Here is a 10968-nt window from a genome sequence, read left to right as displayed (position 1 = left end):
CCTTTGACCCTCACTAGGACATATCTTCTCTGTACCCTCAAAATTTCTTTTTTGAATATCCTCCATTTTTCATTTACATCCTTACCTGAAAATATCCTGTCCCACTCAATACTCCCCAAATCCCTTCTTATTCCTTCGAAATTTGCTCTTCTCCAATCCAGAACCTTTAATTTAAAATTCAAATTTAAGGAGAATAAATAGATAAATTTTTTCATACAAAATACAAAACCCTTTTTTGTTATATTTGTTGTTTGGTGCATCTGTGGTGCTGACATATGCCACAGCAGAGAGTTCTCAAAGTCCGGATTCTCGGGTGCCCTGGATTTTTGGCATCCAGGTGTGGTGATGGGAGGCCACTGGAGCAGCGGATTTAATGTGCAAGCTCCACACTGGGGGGTCCAGATATATTTTTTAAATCTAGACGTGTAGCAGCCACACTATTTCATGTAACATACATAAATTCTTTAACTTTTGACTGCTGTAAGGCCCTCACAGAAACCTGGTGTTCCTGGGCGGAATCCCCTCCAATTACTGACCAGGCCTCCGCCTGCTTAGCTTCTGAGATGAGACGATCCCAGACGTGTTCAGGCTATTAGGTGGTGTACCACTTCATTTTCGGATCTTGGAATAATGGTTCATTGTTCTTTGAAAGTGGATTCCCATGTAGATAGGGTGGTGAAGAAGGCTTTTGGTATCCTAGCCTTTATAAATCATAGCATAGAATATGGGAGCTGGGAAGTGATGTTGAGACTGTTCAAGGCATTGGTGAGGCCAAGTTTGGAATCCTGTGTGCAGTCCTGGTCCCCAAATTATAGGCAGGATATCAATAAGGTAGAGAGGATGCAGAGAAGATTGACTAAAATGTTGCCTGGACTGCAGTATCTGGAATACAAAGAGGGATTGAATAGACTGGGTCTTTATTAATTGGAGCGTAAGAAGGGTGAGGGTGAATTTGATAATACAGATAAAATTATGAGGGGGATAGGTAGAGTAGATGTGATTAGGCTCTTCCCCTTGAGGGAGGGTGAGATTGGAACACAGGGTCATAAATTAAGGGTTGGGGGCAAACTTTAGAAGTAACATAAGAGGAAGCTTCTTCACTCAGAGAGGAGTGGCTGAGTGGAATGACCTTCCGGAAGAGGTGGTTGCAGCAGGGTCAATTTTGTCATTTGATAGAAGGTTGGATGAGTGCATGGGGATGGAAGGGGGTTGGAGGGTTATGGACAGGGAGCAGGTAGGTGGGACTAGTGGAGTTCACATAAATTGGTGCGGACTAGAGGGGCCAAGATGGCTTGTTTCTGTACTGTAATTGTTGTATGGTTATATGGTCCTCCATCAGCCAGCTCCCCACCATGACTACCAGCCCCCCCACATCTCCATCGGGCACACAAAACTCAAAACGGTCAACCAGTTTACCTATCTCGGCTGCACCATTTCATCAGATGCAAGGATCGACAATGAGATAGACAACAGACTCGCCAAGGCAAATAGCGCCTTTGGAAGACTACACAAAAGAGTCTGGAAAAACAACCAACTGAAAAACCTCACAAAGATAAGCGTATACAGAGCCGTTGTCATACCCACACTCCTGTTCGGCTCCGAATCATGGGTCCTCTACCGGCACCACCTACGGCTCCTAGACGCTTCCACCAGCGTTGTCTCCGCTCCATCCTCAACATCCATTGGAGCGCTTACACCCCTAACGTCGAAGTACTCGAGATGGCAGAGGGTCACATCTCCAGAATGGAGGACCATCGCCTTCCCAAGATCGTGTTATATGGTGAGCTCTCCACTGGCCACCGTGACAGAGGTGCACCAAAGAAAAGGTACAAGGACTGCCTAAAGAAATCTCTTGGTGCCTGCCACATTGACCACCGCCAGTGGGCTGATAACGCCTCAAACCGTGCATCTTGGCGCCTCACAGTTTGGCGGGCAGCAACCTCCTTTGAAGAAGACCGCAGAGCCCACCTCACTGACAAAAGGCAAAGGAGGAAAAACCCAACACCCAACCCCAACCAACCAATTTTCCCTTGCAACCGCTGCAATCGTGTCTGCCTGTCCCGCATCGGACTTGTCAGCCACAAACGAGCCTGCAGCTGACGTGGACTTTTTACCCCCTCCATAAATCTTCGTCCGCGAAGCCAAGCCAAAGATATGGTTAATGCAAGGTGCCAAACCAAACAGATTCCTCAGTATACCCTGTGTGTCTGGCCAATGTGTTATCTGACCTAAATTATTTGGGATTCTTCTCAATTATTTAACTCACTGAGGTATAAATAAATACCTCGAGATCAGAGATGTTGACTTCAGAAGTCAATATTTTCATGTGGCTGTGAGACTTTTTCAACACTACATCTGTTCCCCAGAGGCAGATTGGCCAACAAGTCTTCATTTTCAAATGTGCAATTTTTCACCCTGGTCCTTCCTGAAGCATTTTCCACCTCTAGCCGAACAGCGAAAGAGTTCTCGATAGGTGGGGTTAGTGCAGTAAATGGCCTGAGGCAGTCAATCTATTGTCTTGTTGAATGGTGTGATGCTGCGCAGGAGTTGGGAGGGCTTGAGCATGAATCACAAAAGGTTGGTTTGCAGGATATCAAGAAAGCAAATAGAATGTTGATCTTCATTGCCGGAGGGATTGAGGAGCTGGAGATTCTGCTGTGTAATGCACGTCGAAAGAAACAAAGACTTGTTGATCCAAACCAAGGGTTTTATTAACTAAAAGACTAGAGCATATCACAAGTAGGTCGATCAGTCCAGAATGACCTGGTCTGGCTAGGAGCAATCCTTTTAGACCTGCCAGTAGGTGTGGCTACACTCTCAGCCAATCACAGGCATCCTACACTACCATCTGTACATATACACATTGGTGATAGAATCTGTACTATCAGATGCTGCAACTGTACAAGGTCCTGGTGAGGTCGCATCTGGAGCACATCGGGTAGTTCTGGTCTCCTTACTTGAGGAAGGATGGACTGGCTTTGTAGGCAGTGCAGAGGAGGGTCACCAGGTTGATTCCAGGGGCGAGGAGTTTGGCCTATGAGGATTGAGTCATCTGGGACTGTCCTTGTTGGAATTTAGAAGAATGAGAGGGGATCTTACAGAAACGTATAAAATTATGAAAGGTGCCCTGAACTAGAACTAGGGGACATAGCCTCAAGATTTAGGGCAGTAGGTTTAGGATGGAGATGAGGAGGAACGGCTTTTCCCAGAGGGTGCGGAATCTGTGGAATTCCCTGCCCATTTAAGACCAGATTGGATAGATTTTTTGCATCGTAGTGGAATTAAGGGATACGGGGAAAAGGCAGGTTGGTGGAGATGAACCGATCATCCGATCACATTGAATGGCAGAGCAGGTTCGACGGGCCGGATGGCTGACTCCTGCTCTTACTTCTGATGTTTTTAAGAGCACGCAACCTCAGGATGGAAGGGCGTCCACTTAGAACAGATACAGAGGAATTTCTTCAGCCGGGGTTTGGGGGGGGCAGTGAATCTTGGGGAATTGTTGCCACGGGCGGTTGTGGAGGCTGGGTCACTGAGTGTGTTGAGATTGATGGGTTCCTCATTAGCCAGGGCATCAAAAGTTATGGGGAGAAAGCTGGGCAGTTGGGACGTGTGGGAATATGACTGACTGGTGGTGCATACTTGATGGGCTGAATGGGTTATTTCTGCTCCTGTCATTTAACTGGGTTCCCTGACTCCCTCTGAGGTATGTTAGGGACCCGGTTGGATTCTGACGGGGTTGACCGGGCCAGGCCCTTTCTAATTGCTGCGTAACTGGGGCACAAACTAGGCAAACTGCCCGGTTAACCCCATTTTACACGGCAGTTTGAAAGGGCCCATTGTCTCTAAAGGGTCTCTCTTTTTGCTTCTCTTTCCCCTATTGTTAGGGGCACCAGGCAATGTTCACGGTGACTCTTTGTTTGCCTTATGTCCGGCACTGACAAAAGGCAAAGGAAGAAAAACCCAACACCCAACCCCAACCAACCAATTTTCCCCTGCAACTGCTGCAACCGTGTCTGCCTGTCCCGCATCGGACTTGTCAGCCACAAACGAGCCTGCAGCTGACGTGGACATTTACCCCCTCCATAAATCTTCGTCCGCGAAGCCAGGCCAAAGAAAGAAAGAACATGTTCTGTAATATTTATATAATAAAGGAATCTTGAAGATGGCATGTAAGTTCCTGGTCAAACACTAGATGGTGGTGATGTATAAAATGTGATCCCACCACAAAGCACATATTCTCTCCTTCTCTCCGCCATCTGCAGGGACCCTCCCTCCGTAACTTCCTCATCCACTTCTCCCTCCCTACCAATCATCCACTTGGGACCTACCCCTGTGACTGCAGGAGATGTACTGTCACCACCATTCAGGGCCCTTCTAAGCGAAGGCACATTTCCCTTGTGAACCTGCGCCCTGTGCTCCCATTGGGGTCTCCTCTACATTGGAGAGACTGGGAGCACCTCAGCAATAGCGGGGATCTCCCAGTAGCCACCCCCCTTTCAATTCCCCATCCCATTCCCTTGCCGACGTGTCTGTGGAATTGGTGGAACTGGAACAGAAACCTTTCCAAGGACCTGGGGAGTGCACGGAGCCCCACCAGCCTCCGCCTCCTCCTCCACCATTTCCCGCCACCACCTACGCAATCCCACCGCCAGGTACATCCTCCCCTCCCGCAGGAATTGCTCCCTCCATGACTCATTCACTCGTCCGTCCCCACCAATCTACCGGGGAGCTGTTACGTCCGATGCAATTGTATTGTGCGAGCCTTTGCGAGAGTGTGTCCATATACAGTATAATCCCTGTGGCGACCTCCCTGTATGAGTAAAGATCACCATTAATTCACCTGTGATCAGACTCGCTACCCTTTGGACCTGTCGAACTGGTTTCTGCTCACACAACGTTATCTCATCTGTTAAATGCTTTTGCAAATATATTTTATAAAATTACAATGAGCTAAATAAAGTTACATAGACATATGTGCCATTTGGAAACATCAAGTCTTGATCCTGGTGCAGATTTGTAAAAAGACTGGCTTCTCTGCAGTGCTGCGGTGGTTCCCCTTCCTGTACACCTTGGAAATTCCAAACCCTCTTCCACAATGTTTAATTCCGGTCACCTTGAGTTTGCCCGCTCCCGTGAAATATTCCTGTGCATTTTGATCTCTAGAAACCAAAGACGGGCAACAGGAGGGGATGGGTGAAGTTACCCCCATGCCCTGAAATCTCTCCAGGTGCAAGATCCCACATCTGTCAGACCGAGCACTGGTGGGGGGGTGGGGCATCCGAAGAGTTGGAGAAAAAACCTCGCCCACAGAAAATTTTTAAAAAACCCTGCAAGATTAAAAGGGTGTAGAGCCAGTGGGTAGTGCTTGTACTTTCGAGCAGGGTGGAGAAGGGATTCAGAAGCGCAGGTTTGGACAGCTTGTCGGCCTTGTTCAGGGTGGGCTCCTCGGAACAAAACAGCATCAGATTCTCCTCCATCTTGGCGCCCCCCTCCCCCCGCCGGGTCGTCACAAGGAGGCGGTAGACTTCTGTTGGGATCCGTCTGGCTTCTGCTGTAGCTGCTGAGCCGCTTGTAACAGCCGGAATCTCTCTCGCAGGTTGCGCCGGCGCACGTGCTCGTTGGTGATCTCCTGCACGTAGTCACTGGGGAACCACCCCTTCTGTCCACTCGACAACTTGGATCCCTCGAACCATCCTTGAAAAAGAAAGGCAGGAGACCAATTAAACACATGCGCAGCACCCTACTTTTACTGTAGACAGAGGTAGCACAGGATCAGGCCCTTCGGCCCAACAAGGGCCATTAGCACCACGCTGTCTCAGCGCCAGCGACTGGGGTCTGTAAGTATGTTCTCCCCGTGTCTGCATGGGTTTCATCCAGGGGCTCTGGTTTCCTCCCACCATTCAAAACGGCAGGGGGAGTATAGGTTAATGGGGTGTAATTGTGCGGCACAGGCTCACAAGGGCCTGTTACCGTGCTGTGAGTCTACATTTTAAAAAAGATTATTACAGTTGTTGGACAGTAATTTTACACCATTCCCACATTAATTCCATTTTCTCCTTCCCATATTCTACCTCTCACTCAGCAGAAGTCATCCAATTAATCCACCAAGCCAACATTGGTTGGAACAGTTAGCACAACCCTATTAAGGTGCCAGCAACCTGGTTTCACATCCAGCACTGTCTGTAAGGAGTTTGCACGTTCTCCCCGCGTCTGCGTGGGTTTCCTCCGGGGGCTCTAGTTTCCTCCCACCCTTCAAAACATACTGGGGGGTTTGAAGGTTCATTGGGTGGCACAGGCTAAAAGGGCCAGTCACCATCCTGTATGTCTGAATTTAAAACATTGTTGGGATATGGTGAGAGGAGTCTGCAGCAGCTGGGAGAAGCCATTTGTGGAGGAGGGGGAGAGCTCACAGCTGGTCTGCATCATCAGCTCTGAGGTGGAGATAGGCGAGAGCTGTGGAGTGGACATCTACAACCACCTGTCCAGGTCCACACAATGGCCAAGAAACCCCACCAGTGTCCCTGAGGAAATTTGGCCTGTCACCTGCACCCCTAAACAATTTTTGCCAATGCGAAGTATTGAATGGCCTCTGCCCAAGATCGCTTCTCAAACTGGAGGCCTGTGACGAGTGGTGTTGCCTTAGGGATCGGTGCTGGGACTATTGCTGTTTGTCATCGATATCAGGGATCTGGATGATAATGTGGTAAATTGGATCAGCAAGTTTGCAAATGACACTGAGATTGGAGGGGTTGTGGAGGGATCTGAACCAGCTAGAAAAATGGGCTAATAAATGGCAGATGGAACTTAATGCAGACAAGTGTGAGGTGTTGCATTTTGGAAGGACCAACCAAGAAAGGACGTACACAGTGAATGGTTGACTGAGGAGTGCGGTAGAACAGAGGGATCTCGGAATACAGATTCAGAATTCCCTGAAAGTGGCATCAGAGGTGGATAGAGATTTTGGCCTTCATAAATCCAAGTATTGAGTACAGGAGTTGGGATGTGATGATAAAGTTGTACAAGACATTGGTGAGGCCAAATTTGGAGTATGGTGTGCAGTTTTGGTCACCGAACTACAAGAAAGATATTAAGATAAAAGAGGGCAGAGAAGATTTACTAGGATGTTGCCCGGACTTCAGGAACTGAGTTACAGGGAAGGGTTAAACAGGTTCGGACTTTATTCCCTGGAGCGTAGAAGAATGTGGGGAGATTTGATTGAGGTATTTAAAATTGTGAGGGGGACAGACAGAGAAAATGTAAGGAGGCTTTTTCCACTGAGGGTGCTTGAGATACAAACCAGAGGACGTGGGTTAAGGGTGAAAGGGGAAAGGTTTAGGGGGAACTTCTACACACGGAGAGTGTGGAACGAGCTGCCAGCTGAAATGCTCAATATTAATATTTAAGAGGAATTTGGACAGGTACATGAATGGGAGGGGTGTGGACTGGGTACAGATCAGTGGGACAAGGCAGAATAACAGTTTGTCATGGACTAGAAGGGCTGAAGGGCCTATTTCCGTCCTGTAATGTTCTGTGGTTCTAAACTGCATCGGATTGCGAATGTGGCTCAGACCATAAAACAAACTCTTTTCCCCCCCACAACTGAGCCTTCACCTCCATCAACCATCAAAAACTTTCTTGTAAAAGCAGCCAATGTATTAAAAGACGTATCCCATTCCTCCAGGGACAGATTCTTTATCACTGCATATTTGATGCGTGATAATAAACTTGAACTAAATCCACACATTTATAAATTTAAATTTAGACATACAGTATCGTAATGAGCTCTTGCCGTGCAATTACACCCAACTACCCTACATCCCCGCACATTTTGAACAGTGAGAAGAAACCCCACGCAGACACAGGAAGAACATACAAACTCCTCACAGACGGCGCTGGATTCGAACGTCAATCCTGATCTCCGGCTCAGTAACAGCGTTGCGCTAACCGTGCCATCCATTCACAGGGTGAACATGTAAACTCCACACTGACAGCATCACGGTGCAGACAAAACCTTTTGGGGTATCGGAACTGTCTCTGATCAGTGCAGCAAGGGGGAGGTTCGAGGGCCTGATTGCTGTCGGAAACTGTGCTTGAAGTAAGGCACTGAAAATAAAATAGGCATACCCTCTGGCGATTTCTTGATCACGTTGATGACATCGGCGGGCTCAAGGCTCAGTTCGTCCGCTTGTTGGGCTGTGTAGGGAATGAGGCACTGCACCTGAGGACAGTCTGTTTGGAAGAGAGGGAAAAAATTTGGAATCACTGCAAAATTCCTCCCTCTGACACCACTGATTGTGATTGGCTAATTGCCAATTTAAACATTCCAATGATTTGGCCTCCACCTTGTCAATAAGATTGAATAAGACATTTATCAATAAGATAAAAAGTGCAAAAAGATTTACCAGGATGCTGCCTGGACTTCAGGAACTGAGTTACAGGGAAAGGTCAAATAGGTTCAGACTTTATTCCCTGGAGTGTAGAACAATGAGGGGGAGATTTGAAAGAGGTATTTAAAATTATGAGGGAACCAATAGAAAACAGGCCATTTGGCCCTTCTAATCTGCCCTTCTAATGGAACAGCAGCAGTTTTGCAGGAACGATGGCGAGAAGGGTTCAATGGACACAGGTTGAGAGATGGACGGTTCTGCAAGCATGCATCAGTGGGGCCGAACAGCCTCTGCACATTAAACTCAAGGACGTCCACGCTTACCCCAACACTCGTAGACCTTGTCGTCATCCTGAAGGCCATCCTTGCCAGATGTCAACGCATTCATCCACCGGTGGCGGTCGGACCTGCCAACAGAGCTCCACATTACCCAATGCCGTCTGGTACCTGGATGAGGCCGCAGCCACCACCCCCACACCCCCCCACACTCACTCTGTCAAAGTCTTCAGGAGCCGCTCGCATTGCTTGCCCTGGTGGTTCTCCAGCAATGTCATCTGGAAGCAGTTCCCGATGGTGGCCTGCAGCGATTTGTCGGAGCACTCTCGAACCTCGACCAGAGAACGGTGGGCGTAGTCCACTACCTGGTACCTGTCGCCACTGGGCAGAGGTTTGCAGGTCTGTTAGTCAGTGGGTTACACAGAACCATCCTGCTATCCTCATTATAGGAAATACAATAAACAGGCCCTCCAGTGGCAGAGTGCAGGCCATCAGACACCTATCGGGACCACCTGTAAACTGGAGGAGCAACATCTACTAAATTTAGACATACAGTACCGTAACGAGCTCTTGCCGCCCAATTACTCCCAACATCCCCGCACGTTTTGAACAGTGAGAATAACCGGACGGCATTAACATCGACTTCTCCAGTTCCTGCTGCACCACTCCCTGTTCTCCCTCTCTCTTCCCCATCCCTGTCTCCTTTCCTCCAGCTCTCCATCCCCTTCCCTCCCCCTGTTCACTGCTGTGCCCTCCCTCCCTTAACCACCCATTACCTCCTGCCTGTGGGTCTGTGCTACCCCCCCGCCATTTTGTTTGGACGCTTGCCGACATTTTGCTTGTATCGTGATGAAGGGCTAAAGCCAGAAATGTGGGTTATGTATCTTTATCTTTGCGATATAGTGATATATAATGATATAGTGATATAGCAGAGCCCACCTCACTGACAAAAGACAAAGGAGGAAAAACCCAACACCCAACCCCAACCAACCAATTTTCCCTTGCAACCGCTGCAACCGTGTCTGCCTGTCCCGCATCGGACTTGTCAGCCACAAACAAGCCTGCAGCTGACGTGGACTTTTACCCCTCCATAAATCTTTGTCCGCGAAGCCAAGCTAAAGAAGAAGAATAGTGAAAGTCCAGAAATTCGGACCACCCAAAAATCCGGACAGAACATTAAAGCACAGAAACAGGCCCCTTCAGCCCTTCTAGTCTGTGCTGAACCATTTTTCTGTCTAGTCCCACTGACCTGAACCCAGTCCATACCCCTCCCCATCCTGTCCAAAACTGAGTCCACATTTACCACCTCAGCTCATTCCACATTGCTCTCTGTGTGAAGAAATTCCCCCTTAACCTTTCCCCTTTCACACTTAACCCACGTCCTCTGGTTTGTATCTCACTGACCCTCAGTGGGAAAAGACGACCAGTCTGTCCCCCTCGTAATTTTAAACACCTCCCTTCTTCAATGCAATCATGTTCTTGCTGCTTGTACACTGTCCAGAACGGCAAATGCTTGTACGCACCCTGACAATATTCACTCTGCACCCTTAACTTTTGCCATCCAGACTCCAGTACGCAAACCCACCGTGCTTGCGCCAACTGAAGACTCGCGCATGCACATGGGGATTGTTTTTTTCCTCTTGCTTGCCATCTTTATAGCGCCTAAAGAACTGTGACTGCAAGCTGGGCGCCATATTGCGCACGTACACATGGGTATTTTTTAAAAATTTGGTCGTACGTGCAGATTGACACAAGTCAAGTAGGTCGTAAGCCGGGGAGGCCTTTTTAATAATTAGTGAAATCTCTCCAACCTCTCTTGACAGGACTGCCCCCCTCATCACAGGGCAGCCCCCCTCATCACAGGGCAACCCCCCTCACCTCAGGGCAGCCCTCCTCGCCACAGGGCAACCCCCCTCACCGCAGGGCAGCCCCCCTCGCCACAGGGCGTCCCGTAGCCTCACGGCAGCACCCTCGCCACAGGATGTACCCCCTCATCACAGGATGGCCCCCCTCACCACAGGACGGCCCGCCCTCACCACAGGACAGCCCCCTCGTCACAGGGCACCCCCCTCGCCACTTCACCACAGGGCAGCCCCCCCCCTCATCATAGGACGGCCCCCTCACCACAGGACGGCCCCCTCCCCATGGGGCAGCCTCCAATATTTCCACTGTCGGTCCAGAAATCTGGACTGTCTGAGAATCTGGACTTTTCGAAAACTCTCAAACTTTTAAAATTTAGCAGGACCTTTACGTATGTGCGTAAGCGCCGCAGACACACGCAAGTTGTGGGAATGAACGAATAA

General features: G+C 49.0%; 1 protein-coding gene across 5 annotated transcripts in view; it reads right to left on the bottom strand.

Annotated features, from left to right (window-relative positions):
* Positions 1-2697: 2697 nt before the first annotated feature.
* Positions 2698-10968, bottom strand: part of LOC138754896 (ephexin-1-like) — a 59479-nt gene continuing 51208 nt past the window's right edge. For 4 of the 5 annotated variants that reach the window (XM_069919859.1, XM_069919857.1, XM_069919860.1 and 1 more), the window contains 4 exons: positions 8882-9046; positions 8714-8796; positions 8128-8232; positions 2698-5697 (listed from right to left, as the gene is read on the bottom strand). In XM_069919859.1, coding sequence (XP_069775960.1) covers positions 5510-5697; positions 8128-8232; positions 8714-8796; positions 8882-9046 — 541 coding nt within the window. In that variant the 3' untranslated portion in view covers positions 2698-5509. Of the gene's footprint in view, positions 5698-8127; positions 8233-8713; positions 8797-8881; positions 9047-9078; positions 9185-10968 lie in introns of those variants that run through there. The other variant, XM_069919861.1, reaches the window with a different exon arrangement.

The sequence above is a fragment of the Narcine bancroftii genome, chromosome 2, assembly GCF_036971445.1.
Source record: "Narcine bancroftii isolate sNarBan1 chromosome 2, sNarBan1.hap1, whole genome shotgun sequence".
Taxonomy (NCBI): Eukaryota; Metazoa; Chordata; class Chondrichthyes; order Torpediniformes; family Narcinidae; genus Narcine; species Narcine bancroftii.
Note: the sequence above shows the minus strand (reverse complement) of the source record. Positions and strands in the feature narration are given on the sequence as shown.